This window comes from Mercurialis annua, linkage group LG7 (assembly GCF_937616625.2).
Source record: "Mercurialis annua linkage group LG7, ddMerAnnu1.2, whole genome shotgun sequence".
NCBI classification, from domain to species: domain Eukaryota; kingdom Viridiplantae; phylum Streptophyta; class Magnoliopsida; order Malpighiales; family Euphorbiaceae; genus Mercurialis; species Mercurialis annua.
The window spans coordinates 43,327,578-43,340,373 of NC_065576.1; the positions used below are offsets into that span (position 1 = coordinate 43,327,578).

Consider the following 12,796-nt stretch of genomic DNA (forward strand, 5'->3'; position numbering starts at 1 on the left):
AAATGTTTCACTTGTTTTTATTTGTTCATATAATAATTTCCCTTAAAATTTTCCAAATGAACAAAAAAGTCATAATCTGATGGTATTTTAACTTTCACCTTAGAAATTAAGGTTAGTGTTGCCCGCCCCAAATAAATTATCAATTGTTATAATTTTTTTTGGAAAAATCTCTCTAATAATTAATATTTATATAAATTTTATTTTAAATTTTATTAATTATTAAATAATAAAATTATTAATCATCCGATGTGGAATGAAGTTGGTTTTCTCAATTCTCAATTAATTATTAGAATTATTATTTATTAAATATTAATTATTAAAAGGTCGACTGTACTAGTGCATTAGATATATATAAATAAATTTCTTATTAAAGAAAAAGAGATAGCAAAAACGAAGTACTCCTAATATTTTATTTTGTTGTACTTCAACTAATTTTTATCCATGAGACTAAATTAAAATTAATTTTTAAAAAAAATAATATGATTAAATAATACTTCCTTCGGTCCACAATATTTGTCGCATTTGGCCATTTCACATAAATTAAAAAAATAATAAATATGTCTTCATTTGTGAATAGTTTTACTAAATTGTCCATATTAATTAACACTTGTTTTAGGTTCAACTAGTTCTTTTAACCTTACAAAGTATTTATTGCGATGGATAATTTTGGAAAAATAGTAATTAATGCTTTCTTAAAACTCTAATGTGACAAATATTATGGACTAAAAAAAATTCTCAAATGCGACAAATATTATAGACCTGAAGGAGTATAAACTTATGGGCTATAGAAAAATTAAAGAAATTAATTTGAGCTGTGAAATTTTGTAAAAGTGTGGACTTTTTGTTAGAAACATTGCTAAATTTTAAATTCTTCAAAATAGGAATAAATCAAGAAATAACTGTTGTTTGAATATAAAAGAAATACCAATGTATTTAAGAGATCTGTAATAAATGTTGGTTTCTTATTTAGACTTTTAAAACACAAATCTAATAATAAACACATTTAAATATAAAAAGATTCAGGAACTAAATAAAAATTTAAGGCAAAATTAAATAAAATAAATTTAGTTTAAGAGATTTTAATTTACTTTTTTATTAGTTTTATAGATATGAAAAGAAAAATTTACTTTTGTATCAAATTAAATTTGATACAAGTTTTATTAGTATGCAGTTAAAATTATATTTAATTTAACTTAATTTAAAATTCTATTATAATATAAATATTACAACAAATAAAATTATACTAATCCTGCAAAGGTAAAAAAACTAGTTTGTTCGTTAATAATAAATGTTATTTAAGTTGAGCATTGGTCGGATCGGTTTGGTTAGAAACTGAGCAAAACCGACCACCAAAATTTGAAAAAATTTCAAGGCGAACTAAATTCTTAATTAGCAGCACGAAAAATGAAACCGAAAAGTCTGGTTCAGTTAGGATTCAAGTAAAACCAACCAACTAAAGTTTGGAAATTCTTAAATCGAACCAACCCAAATTTTAATTTGGAGCACGAAAAACCGAACCGATTAAAAATTGCAGTTTCTTTATTTTTTATCTTAAAATAAAAAATCAAATATTAAATAATTTTTGTTTAATAAATGTGATGCAGCGCACGCTGCTGGTGTGCTTTTTGCATGCAAGGAAAGAATTCATAAATTTATTTATTGTATGAGAGTTATTAATTTATGTATCAACGTATTATATAAAAAAAATATCAACCAGTGTTTTAAAAACCAAATTGGTGGTCAAACTGGTAAAGCACCGTGTTCCTGATTTAATCAGTTCAATGATCGGTTCAACCAGTTCAATGAAACTTTTTAAAAAAATTAAAATATAGAATTAGCGATGAATTTTTTCGCTGCTAGTTCTCTTTTCTGGTTCAACAACCGTTTCAATTTGGTCCACCCAAAAATTCAGTTTTTAGCAGTTTTTGAACTGGACCAATGGCCGATTTCCAATTTGACCGACTAATTTGGTCCTGTTTTTAAATTTAGGAATAAAGACCAAAAAATATAAATACATTTATATTTATATTAATTTATAATTTTTTTGGTTTTTTAATCTATTCGATTTTTAAAAAACCGAACCAAAAACCACACATCAAAATTTTATCTAATTAGCCATCAACCATATCATTTTTATCGAATAACCAAACCAGACAATAAATTTTGATTTGATTCGATTTCTCAGGTCTGGTTCGATTTTGCAGGTCTAGTTCGATTTCTATTCACCCCTAGTGCTATTAAAGCAAAAGCAATGCTCAATTATTAATAGTATTGAAATTCGTATCATGCATTTGAATTTATTTAGTCATGAATCCTTTTTTTTAATGCCTTGATGGATACATAAGATACACATTTTCTTCTTTTGTTAAAGCATTACATTTGCATAAAGCCGAATTAAAAAATTGGGAAAAAGAATTATCTAAAATAACAATGCAAATCATAATAATATAGAGTAATTTTTATGTAAACTTGGTCTACCACGTCATCCGTAAACTAATCTATCACATTATGACATATCATTAAAATGTTGGCAATTTTGTAAATTTGTTTTTTATTTATTTACACCTTTGAATAGTAATATTATAAAATTGCTATTATTTTAATAATGTGTCATAATGTGATAGGTTTAGTCTACAGCTACCTAAGAATTTCTCTAATGCAATACGCGCCTGTCTCGGTTACTTTATCTATCAGCTTCGTCATCAATTTAGAAACCTCTACGACCTCTCTCTCTCTAGAATACATTCTCTCTCTAGATTTCACAACGACTACGACTACGACAATCTTAACGCGCCAGAGTATCAGATCCCAACGTCGTTTTCATTTTTACAATTCTACCCTCGTCTTCTTCCCTTCATTCCTTCTGCACCGCCATAGGAAGAATCCTCAAAATTAAAATTAAGGACGTGTTTGTCTGGTTTAAACAGTTGTACACAGTTTTGCCTTTCAAGCCAAGCAAACCCCAAACAGAACATTTCCTTTTTTGGTTCCTAAATTATAATTTTAATGTGAATTCAAAAACAATTTTACACTTTCTTTAACAAACTTAAACCAACACCATTGTTTGTTAGTTTGTTTGTTCTTGATCTCCGGCCGTTGATCATTCCAGCGTGGACTTACTGGCTATTTTCTGCTGTTATTATTATTATGATATGAAGTTCACCGGTTAGTCATTCTATCTTCTTCTTCATTAGTTGTTCTTTAATTCTGCTTATGTTCAACTTAATTTAATTTAATTTGTTTTTGTGTTCATAATTAGCAGTGAAATGCGGTAATTTGAGATTAAAGCTTAATTACCATGGGGAAGCTCCACAATTGTGATGATATCAGTAATGATAGATTCATTTTTCCTTTAACAAGTTTCCAAATTGGGTAAGTTTCCATTAAATTTAGCTTTAATTCTTATATTTTTCTGTTAAATGTTCACTAACACTGTTTTTTAGTGAGCTTTAGCTGAATTAATTTGGAAATTAGCTTCACTAATTGTTATGAATCTTGTGGTTTTAATTGATTGAGGATTTATTGCTTAGTTAATTGTTTTTAAGTGTGTGTTCTAATTTTTTAACATCTGTGCTGGGTGTTTGTTTTACAGGGACTTGCAGTCTTATCTATCAGATCTTAGTATTTTTTTGGCCAATGAAAGTAATAAATTATACATCTTGGTAGATAATCGACCATGGTTGAGGGACCTCGGTTCGCATCCGGCGCATTTGTGGCAATTCATGGTCACCAAGGTTTTCGCATATGTCCCTTTTCAATTATTAGTATTCCGTTGATGATCGTTGTAGGTGTGATGATGTTCTTGTTATATTCTCAGTCCAGGTTATCTCCTTTTGCAAATACCAAGGCTCAAAAGGGAAAAAGAACGGGAAAAGATGTTTGTTCGGATTCGAAACTTGGTAACTCGAAGAAGTTTGAGAAATGGTTCTCTTTGATTGATGCGGCAACTTTGTCTCGGAGAAGAGGGTTTCTACCTGTTAAGAAACTAAGGAACACTTTGTTTTTAAGCAGTGAGTTGCACAGGACTCTTTATGGTTTTATCGTGTTTGAAGTTTTTTTGGGTGATGTTCGGGGTATTAACTACTTAAATGAGCTTCAGGTATTACCCCTCTTAAATATTCATTTTTCCTTAGCAGCTGTTGTGGAAATCATGTCGGTGAATGGTTTTCTTTGTCATTTGCAGACAGATACATCTCTGGCTATTGAGACTAAGTTTATGCAAAGATGGGAATTTGATAGCATAGAGCAAGCTGCGAGTTGTTTGTCATCGTGGTTTTCAGGAACAATTTCTGAGCAGCTACACTTGAAAGAGTACCTGGAATGTGCCATAGGTATGCTTTTGCTCACATTATTAATTGAAACGATAAACTTTTATGTGCTCTGAACTCTGGAGCGGCACTATGACCTTTGTGTTGGAAATTCGAGGAGTTGTTTGTTATTTATAGATTAGCAGATCCCATGTGGGTGGTGTTTATATTACCTGGTGTGTTTTTCCTTTCATCTGTCTGATATTCCAAAATGCTATTATATATCACCAAATAAGCTGATTTCAATTGGCTTGGTGCAAGATATGCAGCATTGAACTAATTATTACCCAGGATAAGGAAATACAACATTAAAATCATTGTTTGAAACACCGTAATTGAAAACTTCGGCTGTATTCCCTTTTTTCACCACTTTCTAAGGTTGCTTGCAAGTGTGGCAGCCTATGCTGAGGTCCATAACATGTGTAGTTTATGAGATACTGAAGCAGCTGACATGAACTCTAACAGCGGGCAGTCTGCCTGAAACTACAAATAAACCCATTTCTGAGCTTATAGCAAATAATGCAGTTCTTCGGTTTTGTTTACTTCACTTCTTTTTTTGTGAAATCCTGTCAGATTTTGAAGGCTGAAGTAATATTTAAACAACATTTTTTTATCTACCTCTAGCTTATTAGCTCTGCATGTGTATGGATGTGTTTTTCAGTTGGTCTTGATATTATAGCTCGAGTCTATGCTGTGTCCTCTCATGTTCAAGGACCAAATGAAATGTAAGCATTTTGGGTATTGCAGTGCTTGTTATAATCATCTTAGCGCTCCTATATCCCAGCGTAGTTTATGTTAGTGACTACACTTTTGCATCTTGAGTTCTATGCCACAATGGTGAAGTCTTTTTGGTATAAAAAGTGGTTCATGTCAGATCCTTTTAGCTTACATCACCACATTTGGATTACCCTATAATTGTTTAAGAACTGCTTTGCAGCTTGCATCTCATTGCCTTGATGCTTTTTAACTTATGCTGGAATTATATATAATCTATAACAGTGAATCAGATGAGCTAGGATAGCACATTTCATTTTAAATTGAAAGTGTGGATAGATTTTTAATATCCTTCGACTTATGGAAATATTTCAGGTGACATTTTCTATGACGCTGAAGAAAACTTCTCAAGGACTCTCTCTATTGATGATGATGAAAATTTCTGCAGTGCTACTTTTGGGGTTGAAGATTTTTCTGTGTGCGGCAGTTTCAGTGTTTATCCCGGGACCAACGAAAGTGGAACAAGCGATTTTCACACACCGCCTCCCACTGGTCCTTATAAGAGAAGAAGGGTAATTAAATTTTTTGGTACTGGAGTTGAATTTGATTTTTATTCCGAGGAAACTGGGGATGAAATTGAAGACTCCTTAGACAACAGAGAGAATTATACTAATGATTTTGAGAGCACTGTTGAAGCTAAGCAGTACAGGGACGTTCTAATTTTGGTTAGATTCAATGATCATGATCTTCCTTTTAAACTAAGGGATGTAATAATGTCCGATCTGCGGTTACTTACTTTGTTAGAGGCTGGACTTCCATCATGGGTTATCTTTCTTCAGTCATATCCTGGATTTTGCCATATGTATCGCCCTTGGATGTGCCCTTTGGCTAGAGCTTTGTATGTGCTGATTTCAGTTGTCACTGTTGTTATTGGATTCTATGATTTATATAAAAATGTTCCTGTTCTTAAGGCAACCGCATCTCGCTTGTGCGGGCCACTTTTTGACTGGATAGAGACATGGGAAATGGTATCGAGGATCAAGTACTTGGGAACAATGCTATTCCTGCATAACTTTGAGAAGGCTATTACATGGTTTTTAACTATTACACGTACCACTCGGTCGTTCTTTTCTGTTTTCACGCAACCGCTGGCTGAACCGCTTGTGGAGTTGCTAGGCTTCCTACTTCCAACGTGGAATGTGTTGGTTGAAGTGGTAGAGAGCTTGTATTCTGTCATTTGGGCTGTGACTGGGTCTATTTGTAGTATATTCACAGATCTTATGCAGGTTATCTTGTGGCCTATGTGGGCTATCATTTCTCTGATCTGGAGCATTGGTAAGCAAACACCTCTTTTGTTGGTCAGTTCTATAAGCAGATATCTATTTCTTTCATACAGCCATAAAATCTGATTTAGTTTTTATATTATGGGTTTTTCTATTGCAGCAACTTCAATTCTGTATCCCATATTTTGGATCCTGTGGGAAATACTTTATGTTCCGATTCGAGCTGTACTTGGAATGGCCAGCCTTATAGCCTTTTTTTGTGCCTCAATATCAGAATTCATTGGAGATATTTGGCAGTCTCTAAGCACTGCATTCCAGCTTGCCTCGGCTTCCGAGGCAACAATAAGCACATATGAAGTTTCCATGTGGCGGTCGCTTTGGAATGACTTATTTTCTCAGGTTTGACAACATCTATAAAGTTACTTATGATGATAAGTATAGCACACTTGAGGCAATTTACTAATCTTTGAAATGTTTCCAGGTTTTCCGCGCTCTTAGGAGTATATTGAATGGTTTTGTTGCCTTCTTCACAGCATGCAATCGGCATCGCCTTAGGTATTTTTCACATCAATTCAAATGTCAGGACTGTATTTTCTGCCTTGTTCCTTGGTTTGGTTTAAGATATAAACATATTTAAGTTCTAGCAGCAAACAGGAATGCCAATTTTTCTCTTTTTTTATGTATAAGTTGTGCTTTAATTTTTTATTTTTTTATACTTCCAGAACTTTTGTTTTCATACTTTGTTTTCCTGTGTCTATACTGGCTTATAGTTGCTTATCACAAGTTGCTGTTTTTAAAATACCTCCGATTCTAGGTTTTTCTAACTGTCATCTCTTTCTGTTGCTCCGATACACAGCATTTATAATCACATACAGGATTTCTTCCGAAGAATGTTTGGTCAAACCCAAAGATCACATCCTTCAGAGTTTAGACATACCAGGCCAACACAAAGGGCTCGTAATCTGGTGAGTCATGATTATTAACGTTGTAATTGCTTCTTCTATTCCTCAAATTTGCTGATACATTTTTTTTTCTTATTTCTATTTTTGAATTTTCATTTTGTTTGCTTTGTGCCATTAGTTTAGGCATTTTTACTACAATCTCTATGCTCAACAGTAGGGTTAGTCTTGGGATTCATTTCAATGCTCCCTTAAATTAAAAAGAAGAAAAATGAAAGACTTTTCTTATGAAGAGATGTCGAACTTCTATCATTGAACTGGTTAATCTATTAACCACATCCCTTTTTTCCGGAAGTAATCGATGCATGAGATTAACTATGATAATGCGTTAAGAGTGTTGAAGCGCATATGAGAGGAAGAAGAGCAAAGCTAAAAGAACAATTTGGTGTTACTACAGGTCCCTATTTAAGTTCTGGCATGCAACATTAGCGAATATGAAGCTTCCCTTGAGTTCATTTCTCACAAATCCGTGCTTCTTGCCACCTCTTAACTTTCAAGCGAACAAATATGAATCAATCAACCTATTCCCTATTATAAATGCATAGCGAATAAGTACCTCATGTTTGGCTTAAATTGAATGACATCAAACTAAATAATATTTTGACATGGTCAGTATGCAATCCGTGAAGCTGACCAAGTTTGTTATGGTTTTGCAGGGTGAAACAAGTAGGGAGATTCATATTAGTTGAGATACATTCATTTATTTTTTTCGACACTATAAACAGAAAACGTACCCGTAAACCAAGTGCTTCTCTACGACGGAGTAGAGGAAACGATAAAGCAAAAATATTGGAGGAATAGCCTTGCAGATTGGGCAGCTCCATTTGTAAGCAATAGGTAGAGATAATTCTTTGTTCTTTGTATATGTATGTATCAGGTATCTCTTTCCTTGTTTAGACTTTTCAATTTATATTTTGGTTAATGGACATATCAATTGTATAGTCAACTTGGGATGTACATATAGCTTATATAGTCATGACACCAACTCTCTTGAGTTATTAATTACTCATATTAACAAATATCTTCAGGAAGTATTTATTTGATCTTCCACAAAAACAAATTAAAAATAAATCAAGCTTGTGAATTATCCAGACATTTTATGATATATTGTAATTACAGAATACTACACCTCGAAAAAGACTAATGTTAATCCTATGCTTTTATCAGCTTAGTTCAAAAGTCGGGATAAAAAAAACAAAAAAATTACTTTACGAGAAATTTCTACTTGAACTTAGTTCACCGTGTAAGACTTTGAACCATCATTTTAACGCGTAACATGTGATGAGCTTGCACTCTTTAGTTGATGAATATACTTTCTCCAAATTTTTATTTTAGACGTTCTATAAATTATATATATATTTTTTTTAGAGATTTTCATTTTTAAAATTAGATAAATATTTTAAATTGAACTAGTTTAAATCAAACAAATTTAATTGATTTATAACTTTTGTAACAGCAATAATTATTGATAATTAATAAGTATCAGCATTAAACATAATCTTTATATGCTTTTTATAAATTATTTTTAATAAATATTTAATAAAAATGCATTGGAATGGGAGATAAATTATTTGATAAGAGTTTTATAGATGGTTAATACTGCCTCCTTTTTTTTTAGTTGTCCATTTAGCCAAAATTGCACATATTAAGATACTTGAATTTTTGTCTTAAATAATAGGAGTAAATACTTATATAACCCTACTATATAATAAATGTTTTTGTAAATTGAGTTATAGAGTCATTTATTAGGAAGGGTTAAATTTGGAAGATAATAGCTAATATTATCTTGAAATTCTAAATGGACAACTAAATGTAGACAAACTCATTTGGGTAAATGGACAACTAAAAAAGAATGGAGGGAGTAGTATAATTTACTTACTCCGTCCCAAAACAATAGTCCAGTTCCCCCTTTAACACAGTTTAACAAATGCAATTAATGCTCTAACTTTTCACAAATTTATCTTCATTTTTCATATCATGCCCTTATTAAATATTATGAATATATGCTAATAACAATAAATAATACACTTTAAATGAGGGTAATATGAACAATAAACACTCTAAATTGTGATTTACAAGAAAGTGGACGATTGTTTTGGGACAAAAAAAATAAGGAAAGTGAACTATTGTTTTAGGACGAAAAGAATAAAAAAAATTAATGTGTAAATCAAATAAGCCTATCAACTGTAAACAAAGCAAGTAGAAATTTATATAAAATTTATCTAATATTCCCAATTTGCAATTCACACAACACGTCAGAATTAAGGAACAAATTTGTTATAATTAATGAATTACTAACTAATTTGATAGTAAAATTATTTCTTATGCTAGAGGGTAAGTTCAAATTTAATTTCTTTGTCAACTATGAATTGAGTTTGTTCAGAAAAGAAAAAACAAAACACAAAACATAGAAGAACAAAATGAGCTTTAGATTCAATACAATCGTCACTTAAGAAGGGCTTTGTCAAATGTCAAGTGATCATTAAATAATTTAGCGATCAGCTATAAATTATGGTTCAACCAGTCTCCCCTACGTTAGGCTAAGCATGCCAAAGCTAAAAGTTCTATCATAACATAGAACTTTCCAAAATAAATATTTTCATTGCAATCCAAAGATCCTAAGCCTACAGATTACTACATTACTATATCATTGGACAGTCCAGCTCTCTACTATAACATAATTCAGTTCCAAAGATGGCCCCCGGTCTGGTGCAGCATAGCATCAATCTCGTCTCCGTCCTCCATTTCCAGCTTCATAAAAGAAAAGCATACATGAATATACGAAAGAAATATGATAAATTTATTCGGAAGAAACACATGCTCTGCAACAGATAGAAAGAGAGACAGACCTCATCGGGTGTTTGCTCCGCTCGCAGACGTCGACCATCAAACAGAAAGGCAAATGCGTTAGGCTCAACAGATTGTCGATCACAATAAGCATTCATCAGCTTCTTTAGTTGTGTGTTTCTCTTGATCCGGAATAACACTTCGTTTCCATCCTACAACCAAACTAAATCAGTTGTTCCCAAGTAAAAAAATTCAACTGAAGAAAATTTAAAAAAAAAAAGTAAAACACTTGACATTCATTGTATATTTGTTAAATGAAATATGATAACTTATCTTAAGACGAAGTAGCTTCTGAGAAAAAAACAATTGAAGAACATGTTTGGTGAGTCTTGTCTGGTTGCTTTGGCTGAGGTTGCTACCGCCCACGCAAATTTTATTTTTTTACAAAACTACCCCCTTCAAGTTTTTTTTTAAAATATGATTACTTAATTTTAATTTTTATACAATTAGCCCTTCAAATTTTATTTTATATAAATTAGCAATCAAAACCACAATTAACATAAATCAAGACACAAGTGGTCGATAATTTACTAAATTTAGGTTGAAAGTGGTTCACTTTTTGTGTGCAGCTATTCAAAGGTCTAACACCCAGAAAAAAGTGCGGATGTGCGAAAAACAATCGGTTTCCAAATTACCTGAACGAAGTATAAATTTTACAAAATCTACACAAATTACAGCAAAATGTACCATTCCAACAACAACATTATAATACATTAATTAATTATGTACTAGTCTATTTAACAGTATGCTTTAATATAAATAAAAAAAATTGAAGCAACGCGAGGGTTTCGTACTATAAGGATGAAAACAAGGCAAGAAACTCAAGTTCAACGATAATATAACCTTAACCCTAACACATAAAATACAGAGACAAGTAAATTGAGAGAAAAAATAAAAAAGAATGAGATACCTGAGCCTTGACCTTAAGGTTGATGTGAGCACCTTGATCATTGTTGGGCTTCGTATCTTCCTCTTGTGTTGGACCAGTCACTCCTGACATTTTTTTCTTCTTCTTCTTCTTGGTTTTCCTGTGTTTTTTCAAATTTTACAGAGCACAAACAAAAATTTGATACGACCTTTATATATAGAAATAATCAAAATCAAATTGCACAGTTCACGAGCTCTGCCTTCTTCAAGAAGTCTACTGAAAACTGAACTCTGTCATTGGGCTTGCGATTAAAAGAAGGGCTTATTACGTGTTTACCTAAAATAAATCTCAGTGTGGAAAAGATATTAAAAATACCTCAGAATTTTTGTTCAATTATTTTTGTACTCTACGTGGCAAAATATTTAGAATTTTACTCTCACATTAATGACAGCTCTCTCTCTCTCTCTCTCTCGTTCTTTTTTCTCCATTTTTGTTCACTCCTTCATTATTTCTCCGCCATCACCTCCGCCATCACCTCTGCCATCGCTTCGCCATCGCTCCGCCGTCGTATTACCGTCGTTCCACTATTATTTGAGATTTAAATTATCGATTCTGTAATTTTTATGGTTTACTTTAACTTACAGACCTAAAAAATATCGATCTTACAATTTTTCAGTTTTCAGATCTAAAAATCTGTAAAAAAAATGATTTTCATCTGAAAAAAATAATTTTCTGCAAAAAAAAAACGATTTTCTGCGAAAAAACAGTGTCTGATTATCATATCATTATCACTACATTATCATCTCGTTATCATAACATTGCAGAAAATAAAAAAATTTCTATAGAAAAAAATGTTTGATTGTCATACTGTTATCATAACATTATCATGACGTACTTTATCATAACAGTATATTATCATAACATTATCATGACGTGCTTTATCATAACATTATATTATCATAACATTATCATGACGTACTTTATCATGACAATATATTATCATAACGTACTTTATCATAACTATATCATAACATTTTAATATACCTTATCATATTATTATCACCAAATTTATCATATTGTTATCATAACGTTGTTTATCTTTTATCATAACTGCATCACATTATTATCATAACTTTATCACACTATTATCATAATCCTATAATGTTATGATATTGATATGATAACCATCATACAGACATGTTAACGTTAATGATACCGAAATGATAATCAATCACTTTTCTTGATACTATTATCATAAACCTTATCATACTATTATCACAAACGTATAATATTATGATACTGATATGATAATATTATGATACATATATGCTAACGTTAATGATACCGATATGATAATCAAGTTTTTTTTTTGACAATTTTTTTTACAGTGTTATGATAATGATATGATAATGTCATAGTGATACCGATATGATAATCAGACGCTGTTTTCTGCAGAAAATCGTTTTTTCTGCAGAAAATCGTTTTTTCAATTATAAAATCGTTTTTGTGCTATTTTTTTAGATCTGAAACTGAAAAAAATAAAGAGCAATTTTTTATAGATCTGAGAATTAAAATAAATCGCAACGATCACCACAATCTAAGAAATCGCTAAAACTAAATATGGAAGAACGACGGGATGGCAGATCGACGGCGGCGTGATGGCGGAACGACGGCGGATCAATGAAAGAACAACGGCGGAACAATAGAAAAAAAAGAAAAGAAAATGAAAACAAAGAAAAAAATGGAGAGAGAGAGAGAGAGATCAGAGAACCAAAAGGAAATACACGTGTTAAAGTAATAAAATAAATACTTAGAGTA

General features: G+C 31.5%; 2 protein-coding genes across 3 annotated transcripts; one reads left to right on the plus strand and one right to left on the minus strand.

The window, feature by feature from the left end:
- The first annotated feature begins 2,689 nt into the window (after positions 1-2,689).
- LOC126655973 (uncharacterized) lies at positions 2,690-8,272 on the plus strand. Of its 2 annotated transcripts, none has more exons than XM_050350397.2 (10): positions 2,690-3,165; positions 3,260-3,372; positions 3,593-3,734; positions 3,818-4,099; positions 4,184-4,331; positions 5,397-6,356; positions 6,465-6,703; positions 6,786-6,859; positions 7,161-7,269; positions 7,920-8,272. In XM_050350397.2, exons 2-10 carry the CDS (start codon positions 3,299-3,301, stop codon positions 7,950-7,952), a joined length of 2,061 nt encoding a protein of 686 aa, XP_050206354.1. In that variant the 5' UTR covers positions 2,690-3,165; positions 3,260-3,298; the 3' UTR covers positions 7,953-8,272. The 2 variants fall into 2 exon arrangements, with proteins under 2 accessions (XP_050206354.1, XP_050206353.1); XM_050350396.2 differs by having other exon boundaries at positions 3,263-3,372.
- Positions 8,273-9,723: 1,451 nt separating this feature from the next.
- LOC126654847 (small ubiquitin-related modifier 1-like) lies at positions 9,724-11,251 on the minus strand. Its single transcript, XM_050348842.2, has 3 exons — positions 11,021-11,251; positions 10,113-10,262; positions 9,724-10,014 (listed from the first exon to the last, which is right to left on the minus strand). The coding sequence occupies exons 1-3, from the start codon at positions 11,108-11,110 to the stop codon at positions 9,946-9,948; spliced, it is 309 nt and encodes a 102-aa protein (XP_050204799.1). The 5' UTR covers positions 11,111-11,251; the 3' UTR covers positions 9,724-9,945.
- Between the last annotated feature and the right edge of the window lie 1,545 nt (positions 11,252-12,796).